This window comes from Rhipicephalus sanguineus, chromosome 7 (genome assembly GCF_013339695.2).
Source record: "Rhipicephalus sanguineus isolate Rsan-2018 chromosome 7, BIME_Rsan_1.4, whole genome shotgun sequence".
Taxonomy (NCBI): Eukaryota; Metazoa; Arthropoda; class Arachnida; order Ixodida; family Ixodidae; genus Rhipicephalus; species Rhipicephalus sanguineus.
The window spans coordinates 98,008,183-98,024,106 of NC_051182.1; the positions used below are offsets into that span (position 1 = coordinate 98,008,183).

The 15,924-nt window shown below is 47.2% G+C and overlaps 1 protein-coding gene across 1 annotated transcript in view; it reads right to left on the reverse strand.

Annotated features, from left to right (window-relative positions):
• The window catches only part of LOC119399636 (probable helicase with zinc finger domain), a 96,398-nt gene that overhangs the window by 14,933 nt on the left and 65,541 nt on the right, over nt 1–15,924 (reverse strand). Inside the window, exons 15-19 of the mRNA XM_037666445.2 lie at nt 15,747–15,865; nt 13,066–13,383; nt 9,365–9,472; nt 4,315–4,390; nt 1,850–2,054 (exon numbers count right to left, since the gene is read on the reverse strand). Coding sequence (XP_037522373.1) covers nt 1,850–2,054; nt 4,315–4,390; nt 9,365–9,472; nt 13,066–13,383; nt 15,747–15,865 — 826 coding nt within the window. The remainder of the gene's footprint in view (nt 1–1,849; nt 2,055–4,314; nt 4,391–9,364; nt 9,473–13,065; nt 13,384–15,746; nt 15,866–15,924) is intronic.

Consider the following 15,924-nt stretch of genomic DNA (forward strand, 5'->3'; position numbering starts at 1 on the left):
ATTGTCCCGTTTCCTTCTCTGTTCTGCCAGCTGTGTGCTCATCGTCCCATTTCTTGCTCTGTTCTGCCAGCTCTTTCCTCTGTGCTCATCGTCCCATTTCCTTCTCTGTTCTGCCAGCTGTGTGCTCATCGTCCCATTTCTTGCTTTGTTCTGCCAGCTCTTTCCTCGGTGCTCATCGTCCCGTTTCCTTCTCTGTTCTGCCAGCTGTGTCCTGTGTGCTCATTGTCCCATTTCCTTCTCTGTTCTGCCAGATGTGTCCTGTGTGCTCATCGTCCCGTTTCCTTCTCTGTTCTGCCAGGTGTGTCCTGTGTGCTCATCGTCCCGTTTCCTTCTCTGTTCTGCCAGCTGAGCCCTCATCGTCCCATTTCTTGCTCTGTTCTGCCAGCTGTGTGCTCATCGTCCCATTTCTTGCTCTGTTCTGCCAGCTCTTTCCTCTGTGCTCATCGTCCCATTTCCTTCTCTGTTCTGCCAGCTGTGTGCTCATCGTCCCGTTTCTTGCTTTGTTCTGCCAGCTCTTTCCTCTGTGCTCATCGTCCCATTTCCTTCTCTGTTCTGCCAGCTGTGTGCTCATCGTCCCATTTCTTGCTCTGTTCTGCCAGCTCTTTCCTCTGTGCTCATCGTCCCATTTCCTTCTCTGTTCTGCCAGCTGTGTGCTCATCGTCCCATTTCTTGCTTTGTTCTGCCAGCTCTTTCCTCTGTGTTCATCGTCCCGTTTCCTTCTCTGTTCTGCCAGCTGTGTCCTGTGTGCTCATTGTCCCATTTCCTTCTCTGTTCTGCCAGATGTGTCCTGTGTGCTCATCGTCCCGTTTCCTTCTCTGTTCTGCCAGCTGTGTCCTGTGTGCTCATCGTCCCGTTTCCTTCTCTGTTCTGCCAGCTGTGTGCTCATCGTCCCATTTCTTGCTCTGTTCTGCCAGCTCTTTCCTCTGTGCTCATCGTCCCATTTCCTTCTCTGTTCTGCCAGCTGTGTGCTCATCGTCCCATTTCTTGCTTTGTTCTGCCAGCTCTTTCCTCTGTGCTCATCGTCCCGTTTCCTTCTCTGTTCTGCCAGCTGTGTCCTGTGTGCTCATTGTCCCATTTCCTTTTCTGTTCTGCCAGATGTGTCCTGTGTGCTCATCGTCCCGTTTCCTTCTCTGTTCTGCCAGATGTGTCCTGTGTGCTCATCGTCCCGTTTCCTTCTCTGTTCTGCCAGCTGTGTCCTGTGTGCTCGTCTCGTTTCTTACCCTACATACAACATACACGCGAGCTACAAGAGCAGTGCCTACATATCGGAATCACACTTGTTATTGCGTTTGAAGAGCGCTGGAGTGTCCCTTCAAAGAGCTTATGTCAGCAACAACAAATTACACTTTGGTTAATGCTCACGTTGGGGCCTATTGAATCTATTGAATCCAACAGACAATTAGGCCAAGGAAAGCATAGGAGACAATAATTGTTGCTTTTAGCAGAAAGTGCAGTATGAGGACGTAAATGGAAACAAATTAAAGGGAATGAAAAATCACGCTTTTTGTCAGTGGGATCCAAACCCACAACCTTCAAATTACGCTTCCGATGCTCTACCAATTGAGCTACAATGGAAGGCACTTTCTATCCACTACATTGCATATTTCTATGCATGTACCTGTGTTCGCATGTACAGAAGCTTTCTGTATGTAGTTCCTACACAGAACCTTAGTGTCGTTGAGACACGGGAATGTGAAAACAAGCACAGCTGATGATGTGCTTCTATAAACTGATAAAAGTGCCTCATCAGTTGATCAGAGTGCCTCATCATCTATGCTCATTTAACAATTCCACGTTTGTTTCAACTTTGCATCACCGTAACTATAATCGCAAACAAGCAGGCACCTACCGACAATCGCCGATGGAACAGAGTGAGATGGGGTCCCCAACGACAACGACGAGCGACTGTGCCCTCGTCAGGGCCGTATTGAGAAGCTTGGCGTCCGAGAGGAAGCCGAAGTTGAGCGCAGTTTTGAAGGGCGTCGTCCGCTCCAGCTGCAGGCAGGTGGCACGAGTACGAACCGTGCTCAGAATCACGGCACGGAACTCTTTGCCTGCGAGGTGAGGTCAGCAACATGTCTAAGCCTTTCACCCGACTTTAGATGTGTGATCACTACATTCCTACAGCTCGCTTCCTGTAGTCAATGACAACGTGAGAATGCAATAGCCAATACACCGAAACCTGACTCAGTGAAAATTTTTAAAATTGTATCAAGTGATTCCCACCATATTTATGAGATTGCAATAAGATGCAGCTTTTCCCCCCAATTTCAGTTGCTGAAGTTGACCTTTGCATTTAGGTTGAGTACTAGCCCCCCCAAAAAAGCTTAGAGGCAAGCCTTATAATTCACTTATGTGTCTGGTGTTGGCGCTTGCGCATCGGCGTTCGACTGCCCTGGTGTATTCCTTGGGTTAACCTTGTACTTCACGCACTGCCAAAGCAGATCTCAGAGGCTATGTAGAAAGAAGCATGTGGTTGAGATCTGCTCCACCAGGTGCCGCAACGATCCCCGCTGCTCACAATCTTTCAATGAACTCAATAATTAATCTTCATTATTATTCTGACAGTTAATTGGCTCTTATCTTAAGTAAAGGTATGCTCTGTTATCATATAAATCCTATACAACTGTTAACTTTAACGAGAGCCATCGATTTCTGTTTTTTGGAACACTTTTTGCGAATATTTGGCAAATCAGAAGTGCTCAGCTGGAAGTGCATGGATGAGAAAGGGGTGTCACTCAATACTCGTGCCACAATATAAGAAAAAAAGAATACCACAATGGACTCAATTTCAACAAAAACCAGCAGTTTCAACAAATCTGCAACGCACGTTGGTACCATGTGCATGTGCATCCAAATCTGAATACTTCACAAGTCAAAACATTCTTCGCTGTTTGGCCATTTATCCAGCATATGGAAGTCATTCTAGTGATGTGCAGTGGTGATTTTAACCAGGAATTTGTGTTTGCTTGTTGCTTTCAAAATAACGGCTACGTGTCATGCCCAGTACAATGCCCATTTCGAATGGAAGGACATTTTCACGGCAGAAGAACTCGGAACTTATAAAGCTGCAGCAGGGTTTCACATCAATCTGTATGGTCTCCCAACAGTGGCACCTTCCTCCCGGAAAGCATGCCTTTCCTATAGCGAACGTTGCTCACGTGCCACTGTTCCCGTACTATTTTCCTGCTTCTAGTAGGCCCAGCCATATCTTGGTCAATAGTAAAAAAAAAGATGCTGAGTTGGCAACCTAATTTTGACTCGTACCACCACTGCCCTTTTCCAGAAATCTATTTTGAACTAAGAACGTCTGAATGCAAGCCGTTGGTAAATATCCACACTTAAAAATGGTACAATGTAAACACGGACAGGTGAGGACACAGGGCCAGTGCTGACAGCTAACTGCTTCGGTTTATTGTGCACATATGCCTATATACCTCGAACGAGAGTACACAGGGGAGGGGTAAGTTATCAGAACTTCCAATAGGACATGCATCCTAAAAATCAGTTCTGCGGAATTCCGCAAGGTGGCGGAAGGGTTAAGAAAGGGAAAATAGACAACCACCCGTTTGTAGCACGAAGCCACAAGGAAATCCATATGGATTTCTCAGAAATAAAGCCGTTTCTCAGGAATAAAGGGCTTTAGTTCTGAGAAAACCGTACGGATTTCCTTGTGGCTTCGTGCTACTAACAGGTGGTTGTCTATTTTCTCTTTCTTAGCACATGCATCCATTGACAAAAACTTGTTGAGTCAAATAAGAACCGTTACAAAGATAGCTACACTCCTGGTCAGTTATATTCATCGTAGGCATACTAACACATGCTACACCTTTACATTTCACAGCGAAGGTTTCGAACACTTCATGTGCAGTCTGATCTTCGCACCAGTTCAATGCCGAGTCTCGTGAAAAATAGGCGGGCAGCCACAATTTGCACAGTGGATGGCCAAATCGCTGCCGCTTTTTGTCTTCAGGTTGTTTCCATGCTCACGCAGGCGGTTGTTAAGACAACAGCCCATCTGCCTAACGTAGAAACTGCCGCCTGAGGTCTGAATCTCATACACAACTTTACTCTTGCATGGAACATATCTCGCAACATGCTTCTTGGCTAGATTGTTGTCATTCATTTTCTAGCACAGGGAGCTCAGTTTGCTGGGGGCCGAAAATACAACACGACCCCGGCACACTCAGCAACCGTGACATGGTGGAAGACAATGCACAGTTCATGTCAGTGAACGTGAGCCATTCATGAACAGAAATGCATCAAATCCTGTGAGTCCCCTCAAACACCTAGGTGAGATCAACATACACGTACCTTGAACATTTGCAACGCTCTCAACTCGAACCTGGGACAACTTGTGGTTCCGTAGCTCCATACGAATGCACTGCACCTGCAATGACAGGAGGAGGCCCCCATTTCTCATCCTTTTGGCCACAGTCTCTAAAGTCGATAAGTAAGCAATTGCTGCTGATGCTCAAACCACTTGATTCCAGATGTCACCAGGAAAGTAGTGCTAGGAGTGTGCCTACCAATATACAGTCAAACTCGAATATATCGAACTCGCAAAAAAACGCCTGTCAGTTCAACATAGGGCATAATTCGATATAAGCCTGCTAAAGAACTGGACGTCATAAATTCACATACCATTCATAAAAGCACTTTATTGACGAAGCTAGCTTAGTTGCGCTTGAAATGGCCTTCCATTTCTTTCTGTTTGAGCAACTTCGCTGCCTGCAAGAGCACACATTTCTCAACATGGTCTAAAGAGTCAGAGCAGGCGAGGCCGCAACCTTCCACATTCGCGCAGAAGCCCCGGACTAGTGCGAGAGCACCAATCACCTCTGAGGATGTGGGCAAAAGATCGTCGTTGCTTTGGTCATTATGCCCGCTTTCACTTGTGCTCGGTACGATGTCGGCAATGTAGTCTTCGTTTTCGAGCTCACCCGTGGTTGTGACATCATCATCTGCACTCACAAACTCGTCGGGCGCCACGGGCACCGGGTCTTTTGCCCACTTTATCCCTAATCTCCGCCTTATTCTTCAAGATCGTGCTGAGAGTGCTCCTCGGAATCTTGCACGCTGCCGCGACGTCCGACTTCTCATCACGTTCGACTCGATTTATAATTTCGAGCTTCAAGGCGAAAGGCAAATTCTGCTGCTTCACGCTAGCCACCATGGTACAGGCGCACGGTGCGAAGCACAACGAACGAGAAATGCAGGGAGATAACTCGCACGACCCACGCGCTCGCACAACGAGAGTACAAGAGGCCCTGATTGGCCGTCTCATCAAGCGCTGCGGGTGAGTCAGGATCATTTTTTGCAAGGGGGTGACGGCGGCTCGATTGACGCAGCACAGTCACGGTAGGGAAAGCGGGTCATGCACCGCCTGGTTGAACCACTTTTGGAGTGAGCGGTGGGAAAAAGCGCCAGTTTCCCTGCCGCTACAAGGGAAAGCCAACTTCCGGGGGCATTTTTGCCCCGCTCGGCATTCGATATATCGGGAGCCGCTGCTATTCTTGTTCGATGTAACCGTAATTTTCGCTATATATTCTCACTGTAACTATACCGTGTTCAGAAGTTGTTCGATATATAGGATAATTCGATGTAAACGGGTTCGATATAGTCTGGTTCGACTGTACTCAAAGGTAAACATACAGCAGACATCTGCCTAGTTGGGGCAATAGAAATCAAAGGAAAAGAAAGAACTCCAACCAATCTTTATTATAAATACCTCATGTTTCAAAGCCTGACTGTCTTCTTCTTCAAGGGTGAGCAGGCCTGAGATGCATAGCGCTTATATATGCTTTCTTGACATACGTGCAAGGTTTGCAGAGACATGTCGCAAGCCTTGGCAGTAGACGGAGTGCGGTGTCTCCACGGTCTACTTGATAACTCCTCGCACCTCCTGTACAGCTCAGGCCATTCATAATGTAACCGATTACAGTGCGGGATGTTATGAATGGTGCAGGACCCGCTATTTTATTCTAATTCCTGTTCACCCTCTCATAGAACCATGTACAGTTGAACCCGTTTATAACAAACTTGAAAGTGCTGCGGAAAGTGGTCGTTGTAACAGCAGTTCGCTGTATACGAACTCTCCCTTAAAAACGTGCACTTAGCGACGAAGTCAGTTTCTTTTCCTGCTCATTTTTATTAAAAAGCGCTAACCACCACTCTGGTGACTCGTTAAGCCTTTTCGCGTCGTGAAGCAACTCCTGTTGCGTGCTCATGGGTGAATAAAACCGTCTTCGCAATGAACTGACACCGTTTCACTGAGGCGCAGTACCACTACATAGAGCAGACCATCCTTAGCTAGTTGCGCACAGCGCGTTGCCTACTCGGCTCACGCCAGCACTGCCGGGGCCACCTGTATGTGCGTTTTTCGCGCCTGCTTCACTCCAGACCGTGCATGGGTGCAGGGAGTAACCTGTTCGTTTAACATGGCGAAGACAAGCATTTCACAAGCAACGCGCACTCTACATCTCCGCGAGGCTCTGGCTGTCCTGCACGACGAGGCGTGGCGTGCTTGGCTTGTCGCCTAATAAAACATGCAGTATAAGTTCGCTGTGAGTGCATCAGAGTTTCTCGGTATTCGCGCTATTTAACACCAGCGAGCTACTTTCGTTTCTACAAAGCGACGTCCACTTTACAGCAGTCTCGCACGAGGCGGCAGCGGCGAACTTGCGAACAGCAGCATGGCGCACTGTACCGCCGTCAATCCGCACAGTTTACGCCACACGCATAACTGAGCAGATAGCAGCAGATCACTGTGATAACAAAAGTTGTTGGCGATAAGTCATAATGGCACACTCATCACCAGCCGCCACCTCACCTTCGCTCTTTTCCGATGCTTATCTGTGAAGGCATCACCGCAATCGCGGATGTCATAATCACTGATCGACCGGTCTCTACCGAAAAGATTGAAAATCTTTTGAGACACATTGTGGCGTCGATGAGTCGACGGGCACAATGAACTTCCATGCAACAACAGTTATCGCGGTTATAGTTTCTTGCATTTATGGTTTCTTGCGTTCCAATGCATTGTTCGGTTCATCGTAGGCGGTCGTAGCCGCAGAGAACGGCGTCAGAAAAGGTTGTCATGCGAAAGCTGAACAGCAAGGCTTCATACTTCCTCATATTTTTTTTTTCGCTGCCATTCTGCCACTGAAGAAATGCCTGGAAAGTGAGCGATCGACCTAGCTCGCCAGCATCCGAAATCTGCGTGTGCTGCTCGCCGATCTAGGATATCTTCGTCGCGAGTAAACTGGAACAGGGCACGCGCGAGCACGCGCCTCTCTCATGCATTAGAAGACCTACTTTAACTTTTTCTCGCTTCGTATGCGCCATATTTTTATCACGACCGTGTCTGAAGTGTACGTTATAAAAGTAGGAGGCTTTGAGGAATGTTCGCTATATGTGCACGCAGTCTCACAAGGCAGCATAGGAAAATCGTGAGTGCACCGAAATATGGTCGCTATAACAGATAGATTGTTATATCTGGATATCTGGGATTGTTAAGTGTGTTCGACTGTATACGTATACCGTTTATTGTGCAGCAGACCGCTGAGATGAAAGACCGGTTACGATACGACTCGCGGAAAATTCTCAGAGAAGTGAGGGAGCGAGCGCATGGATATGCGCTGGCTGGGGAGCTGGGGAGAGAGCAATGATTGTATTACGAAAGAGGAGGATGTGTGGTGAGAACGAAAGAAGAGTGGGGTGAGAAATGAAAGCTAAAGAGGGGTGGAGGGCAGCAGTGTAACGTGAGCGCGTGGTATGAGGGGGGTGGTTGCCTAGGCTGCCTCGGTGACTGAGAAGCCTTTGCCCCTTTGCTCAAGCCACTTGTCATGCGCGCTCTCCACTCTGAACGGGCCGCCGCAGCCGCATCAAGTGCACAGTACCGCTGTTTGGTTCTTTGGTTTTCTGTTTCATCGTTTCATAGTTTCATCGTTGTTGGAGCAAGATATCGCGTGTGAGACGTCAATTCCCCCGCAGATGACAGTGCTTTAAGACGCGATCAAACTTTCGCCTCTGCCACCAGCAGGCAGACTTGCAAGCGTGGCACACTTTTGCAGGACAGTTGCCGCGCCTCTTCTGCCGACCGCGAACCAAAATTTCTGTTTCCTGCATGCTGCGCTCGTTTTAACTCGCGAGTGCAGTTTCTTCCATGCCCGACCTTCGTTTTGTCTTGGGCAAGCTTCCAACGACAGCATACAAAATTGCAACCTACACGCTAGGCCTAACGAGCGCTAGTTGACTCGTCAGTAGAGGCCGCGGACAATCAAAGTTGCGGTTTGGTGCCGAGTCAACGAAATTTTTCGCAGTTGTTGCATTTGGAAAGGGTCTGGAGCACTGTCTGGAGCTTCCATGGGTTGGTCTTTGTTACAGCCGTGCTGGCAATCACAGTTGCCAGCTACGAATTAGGCGCATGCCAACTTGCCCAAGTGAAAGTTGCTACAATGCACTAGGCACAATACTTATTGCTTCATTCCCCCCCCCCCCCCCTGCAGACACATACTAAAGGAGGCTGCTGAAGCTGAATGTAAATGCAAAACACTCGTATATTTAGACATAGGTGCACATTAACAAACTAGAGGTGGCTTAAATTGAAGCCTATCAAGCAACCACGGCGACCTTAGCAGCCCCAGTTTTTCATTTCTCTGCCACTTCACTCGAAAGATCAAGTGCATACTGTGGCAGCCACGGCAATGCATGGTATCGTATTGACTTGCATATAGACAGCACTTTTTTGTTCTTGAGAAAGTGACCCCGACTTGGGGATGCGATCATTACGCAGGCCAGGAAATTTTAGAACCACTGTCCTTTTTTTTTCTTTCCTTTTGCGGTGAGGTAACGGTTGCTCACCGGGAGATTTATGGCCATATCAGCACAATCGGGAGGTTTGCTAAAAATTTGGGAGTCTCCTGCACAAATGGCCAATCTTTCCTCGAATACAAGGGCGTTAGCAATTTTTAAGCGAAACTTTCACTTTTGATTTTAAAATGTCCATGTAGATCAGCATTGCAACAGCAGAAAAAAGAAAGTTTTCGGGCGCCCTACACAAAGCACATCAACGCCTTTTCTGTGCGTCTGGACCGGATTGGATGATGATGCCCAAACTGCGGGTGTCGAACGTAGCCTCCATTTGTTTCTAAAATTAGCGCAACTGTGAAAATTTTGAGCTGGTTGGGGCATTTTGGCACAGCATGGCACAATTTCAACAAATTTCAGTTTTGGCTCGACTTGGTGCAACAATAAGTGCAACAAATTGGCGCAGTTGACGCAGCTGTTGCACCCCTGTAAAGATACAAGTTCACAGAGCCACATTCCAGTATGGACTCACTGGCATGGTCACAACGCTCACCTGGTCGTAGTAAGGTGTCACAACTGCCACGGTTGACGGGTCACGGGGCCCCCAAGTCATGGGCCACTGCTCCACCAGCTGCTTGACCACGTCACACACCTCGAGCACCTGGCAGCAAGAAGGCAACACAACAGAGATGCACTGAGACAAAATGTGAAGAGTGCAGCCCTGACTCATGCCTTCCCAGACTATGAACATTGAAATTCATCATGTAGATCACCAAATTAACAAACTGACGAGAAAAAAAGGACAAAACAGGCGATTCTAAATTCATTAAAAAAAAGAAACGGATAGCATTATTAGAAGGGGTGATATCATCCATTCTTGCGAAAGTGTTCCACGCGAATGCCTTCTGCGGCATACAAATGCACTTGATCAATCATGACTTCCATTGTGACGCAGTAGAGAAGAAGCATCAAACTGGCAATGACAGTGATTGACAAGCAGCCCACTACTTGCAGATCACAGATGCATTCTCATTCACTGATTACCCCCTGCCTTCGAGCATCATCATCATAATCATTTCTAGCATCAATGTTTTGTTGTATTTATCTATTTCTTTATTCATTCCCCCCTCTGGTCACATGACCTGTGTGACACCCGACAGACATGCAGACGGTGCAGGCTCGATTTACAACAGCTACGCTGTTAATACACTGAAACCTCGATATAACGAACACGGATATAACGAATTATCGATTATAATGAATTTACGGATATAACTACCGTAAAAACCGGAATATAGGTCGAATTTTTTTTCAAAAAAACGCGATGAAAAGTCGACCCTCGTCTTATATACCGGTCATTGGCAGAAAACCTATGGAAGTCTTGCAACAATGGGTTGATGAAGTCGGTAGCCCTATTGCCATCGTGAGCATCAGCAACAGCACCGTTGGGCGACGCGATTTTGCGTTTTGTTTGTGCCGACTGCGAAGCAAGGGTGGCTGCGTTGGTTTTGCGCTGTTTAATTATCCCTATCTGAGGCTATCTCCTTCAATATGAGTGGCAGCCGATGGCAGTTTACAATGTGCTTCAAGAAAAAAGTCATCGAGTATGCAGAAGCCCACGGCAACCTGGCGGCACAACGAGAATTCGGTCCGACGGAGAAGAGCATCTGATACTGGAGGAGCCAGAAACAGCGCATCATAAGTTGCAGCAACCAGAAGAAAACGTCGTTTCGTGGACGGACTGCAGTTCACCCCGAACTGGAAACGGTACTCGCCGCAAGGTCGCTACCCGTGACAACGGAGTGCATCCGCGTGAAAGCGCTCGAGATTGCGCGTGACTCGGGGCTCACGAGGGCGCAATTCAAGGGCTCGCCATCGTGGGTGCACCGATTCATGAAGCGGAAGGGCCTTGTTCTGCGGCGGCGTACTTCAGTGTGTCAAAAACTACCAGCAGAGTTCGAGCACAAGCTCGTGGAGTATCAGCGCTTCGTCGACAGCGTTGCTACGTGATGGGCCACATGGGCAACGCTGACGAAACTCCGGTCTGGTTCGATATATCATCGAACACGACTGTGACCGAGAAAAGAGCGAAGCAAGTCAAGCTATTGACAACGGGCAACGAGCATTCGCGGTTTACTGTGATGCTCGCGTGTACAGCAGACTGAAAGAAGCTGCCCCCTTATATTATTTTTAAAAGGAAAACGCTACAAAAGGAGGACTTTCCTCGGGATGTAATCGTGAGGGCAAGCGAGAAGGGGTTCATGAACGAATCCCTCATGCTGGAATGGATCCGGCTCGTGTGGAACCGGCGACCGGGTGCCCTTTTTCAACAACCGAGCATGCTGGTGCTCGACTCTTTTCGAGGTCACCTCACGGCCGATGTCAAGCGATCGCTGTCCGATGGCAAGACGGATCTTGTTGTCATCCCCGGGGGACTGACCTCTATACTCCAGCCACTGGATGTTGTGCTAAACAAGCCGTTTAAAGATCGCGTGCGCGAGCTCTACAGTGAGTGGATGCTGGGAGACAATCCCAAGACCCCCACTGGCCGCCTACGGCGTCCACCGCTCGCAACCGTTTGTGGCTGGGTGTCCTCAGCCTGGAAAATCCCTCCCGGAAGAGATGGTTCGCAAATCCTTCCGCAAATGTTGCATAAGCAACGCGTTATATGGCTCAGAGGACGATGCACTCTGGGACGTCGCTAGTGAAAGACAAACATCATCCGACTCGAGTTCGAGTAACTTCGTGACCACCTAGCATTGAACAGTGTGTAAATAAAAATAAATGTCACCACAGTGCAGCTACCGTATTTATTCGAATATAGGTCGACCTTTTTTTTCCAAAAATGTTGCCCATAATCAGCCATCGACCTATATTCGTGACCAAAGAATCTCGACCTAATATTCGCGATCAAAGCGACCAAAAGCACCGCACCTATGGCGTTCAACTGCCGCGCCTGCTGTTCTTCAAGCAGTTCCTGCTACATACGCACATTATATACCATAAAATCTGGTATAAAAACCGTACCCGTTCGCCTTTTCCGACTAAGTAACTAAGAAAAAAAAGTTATTTGTGCAATAGCTGCACACCGCCTTTTCAAAGCCCCCGCGAAATGCAGCCGCTCCGCCATGTTTGCGCTGGAACCCGCGATTTCCCTAGGTAGGCCGTGAAGGCCCTGCCGACGCGCAGCCGCACTGGCACTGGCCTAAGGCCTCACTCTTCGTTTGTTGTTTGATCTGACGTGACGGTTCGCATTTGCATATGCGCGGTTGCGATGGTGTCACGTCGGTAGAGCTACATAGCTGACATCAAGCGTCAAGTGATACTTTTTGCCGAGAATTCCAGCAATTCTGCCGCTCAGCGTGAGTTCGACATAAAAGTTGATTAGGGGTTGGCGGAAGCAGCGGGACCGACTGTTCGCGTGCAATGGATAGCGTCGTGCTTTTCGCGGCCCGGCAACTGGCAGGCATGACGCTCTTGAAAAAGAACTGAGGCTCCGGGCGTCAAGGAGGCCCTGCAGAAGGCCAACAGACCTGGTCGTCATACCGCTAGGTATGACGTCCCGGCTACATTAAGGACCGGGTGGCGAAGAGTTACAAAGAGTTACAAAGAGTGGCTCATGAAGGAGGATGCTGCAATGACACCGACGGGACGCCGCGAGAAGGGCTTCCCTCAATAAAGTTGCGACGTGGGTGAAGGACGCGCGGAAAGACTTGCCAGTGGAAATGATCGTGACTGGCTTTAAAAAGTGCTGCATTTCCAACGCAATCGATGGCAGCGAAGTCGACGTCATTTGGGATGCCGAGGATGCCTGCGAAGAATCCGACAACCTTCCTTGCACATCTGACGAACATGACACTCCCGGCAGCGACTAGGGCGCTAAGTTAATTGTAAATAAAGGTGTGCTATGTTTCAATTTTCCTGTTTCTAAAAAAAACATGGGTCGACCAATATTCGAATATTTTTTTTTTATTTCTCGTAGAGCGCTATAAGTAGGGGTCGACCTATATTCGTGCCCGACCTATTTTCGAATAAATACGGTAGTTGCGTTGCGTTTTTATCAAGGTGAGGGCGTGCCGCGATACTTTGCGATTTTTGTTAATTTCTTTTTTTACGATTCGAAGTTTGGGGGGTCGTCCTATATTGCGGTCTGACCTATAGTCCGGTTTTTACGGTGTGTTATTTTCGTGGCAGATGTGACTGTTATAATGAGGTTTGAGTGTACTGTACATCCCAAAGAACGGCCACTCCTACCTCCTTGTGGTTGACGTAAGAGGTGCTGCCGTTCTGGGGAGTGTCCTCGCCTCGCGCCACGAAGAAACTCAGGGCCTGGAGCAGATGGTGTGGACCAGGGCTTCCGACGGCGCGCAGCCGTCCCCCGTAGAAGCTCTCCGAAGTGAAACGCACCAGCGCCTCGTGCGAACGGTAGTTGTCTTCAAGCACAACCTGGCACGGGTGCCGGGAGTTCCCGCTGCCTCGGGTGGCGTGCTGGAACGCGTCGTGCAGTCGTTCCAGCAGGGACACGTGCAGACGGCGCTCGCGTGTGAACACTGAGAACACCTCCGGGTTCAGCTGCAGCAAGGAGGGGGGAAGGATATGACCGAGAGTAAGGCACACTGAAGGGTTGAAAAGCAAAGCATATGCTTGTGGATGGGCGAATATTCGGGGGTTTCGAATATTCGAACGAATATTACAGTATTCAAAGTCGCTTTGACATGAATTTATATTATTCGAAAATGAACGAATATATGCATGTTTGACCGCACATAACCCCCTGTAAAGGTGGCTTCACTGCAGCGTCGGGTTGCTGCACCGTGAAACCACCCTGCCAGGGGAAATCTGCACTGCCGCGAAGCCACACTTCAAGGTTAAGTGTACATATTTTTTAAAATTTAACAGCGTGTTATATGGGCTTATATGCGCTAAGTATAGTAATTTTTAACTTGTAACGTATTGTACCACTTATAACTTGCACCCTACTGCTATTCAAATCTTGATACCCCCCATTCAAGGTTTCTTCCATTTCATTTCAAACCAAAAAAGTGACACTCACTCATACCTAGTTCCAATTCTTAAAAATATTGTCCAAGGGTCATGAAGAAAATGCTCAATTTTTCTTAATAATATGTGGGGAGTACTATTCAAACTATTCGATTCGAAATTATTCGATCAAATCACTATTCGCTTCGGATTCGCTTCGAACCTCAAATTCACTATTCGCCCATTCTACATATGCTACATGCAAACCACTCCACCAACAAAAATGTTTTTAGGTTACAGAACTTGAACTTCAAGGGGGAAAAAATCAGGGATTTTATGTAGGCGTGGGCAAACATTCGAGCACTTCGAACAAATAAAACAGTATTAGAATTAGCTACGAGACCAATTTCAATTATTCGAAATTTCAAAGTATTCGAGGTGAACGAATACACACATGTTTGACCATTTGTGACCCCCCCCCCCTCCCCCCTGAGAAGGTGGTTTCACTGCAGCGTGGGGCTGCTATGCCATGAAACCAACTATTCAGAGAAAATCCCCACCGCCATGAAACCACACTTCAAGGTTAAATGTACATACTACCTGCACTTCGATTAATTATTTTTGAAACTTTGAAAACTTTGAAACTTTATTCATTCCAACATTTCATAATTTGGGATGCTGAGGGCAGGGGTCAAAAAGCCTCTTCAAGGGCTTGACTAGGACCACGACCCCTAAAAGTTTAAAAGAGCGTTATACGGACTTATATGTGCTAAGTAGGCTTGTGCGAATATTCGAGCGCTTCGGATATTCGAACGAATAATACAGTATTCGAATTCGCTTCGATTCGAATTTAAATTATTGAAAATTTCGAAGTATTCGAAATGAACGAATAGGTGTATATTAGTCCGCTTATAACCCCCCTGTAAAGGTGGTTTCACTGCAGTGCAGCGGTGTTATACCGTGAATACACCTTTCCAGAAAAAATCCGCACAGTCCGTTTGTAACCTTCTGTAAAGGTGGTTTCACTGCAGTGAAGGGGTGCTATACCGTGAACACACCTTTCCAAAGAAAATCCGCACTGCCGCGAAGCCCCACTTTACGGTTAAATGAACACATTACCCTCACATCGATTCATCATTTTTTAAGTTTAAAAACTTGTTATACCGGCTTATAAGCTCCAAGTATAGTAAATTTTAAAACGTAACATATTTTACAGATTATCTTTTGCATTCTACCGAAAGCCAAATCCTGCGACTATTCAAAGTTGCTTCCACTTCCTTTGAACCAAAAAGAATGACATTTGCACATGCCTTGTTACAATTAAAAAAAAAATGTTCAGGTTGGTTGGGTCATGACAGATATGCTCATTTTTCTTTATAATATGTGATATATACTATTCGAATTCGATTCGAAATTATTCGACCAAAATCACTATTCGCTTCGAATTCGCTTCGAACCTAAAATTTACTATTCGCACAAGCCTAGTGCTAAGTATAGGAAATTTTGAAACGGGACGTATTTTACAGCCTATAACTTGCACCTTTCTGCTATTCAACTCCTTGCTACTATTCAAAGTTGCTTCCACTTCACTTCAAACGAAAAAACTGAAATTTGCACACGCCTAGTTCCAATTCTTAAAAATACTGTGCAAGTTACTTGGTTCATGAAAAAATTTTCATTTTTATTCAAACTGGAGAAACTATTCGATTCGAAATTATTCAACCAAATCACTATTCCCTTCGAACCTCAAATTCACTATTTGCCCATCCCTGGATTTATGTGCCAAAACAGCGATATGATTTATAGCTTAAGTAAATTCGTTGTTGAACTAGTTGGTTCATACTTATAAAAACTGGAACTGTCTTTGCTCTCAGTTTATTCTGCCACTGTTCTAACAGATCAGTGCTATCCAGCATGCCCCACTGCGAACTTTGCAAATAAAGAGCCAACGTCACCTGCATGTAATCGCCAGCAAGCACTATCCGGGTGTACTTGTCAGCCAGGGCGAGGGGCAGAATGCACTCCGTCTCCATCGCCTGTGCCGCTTCATCAATGAAAATGTGCGTGAAGAAACCTGTGTACGCAGAGAGAGAGAAGAGGACACAGTGAGCGTGACCGAACTTGCACAATTCT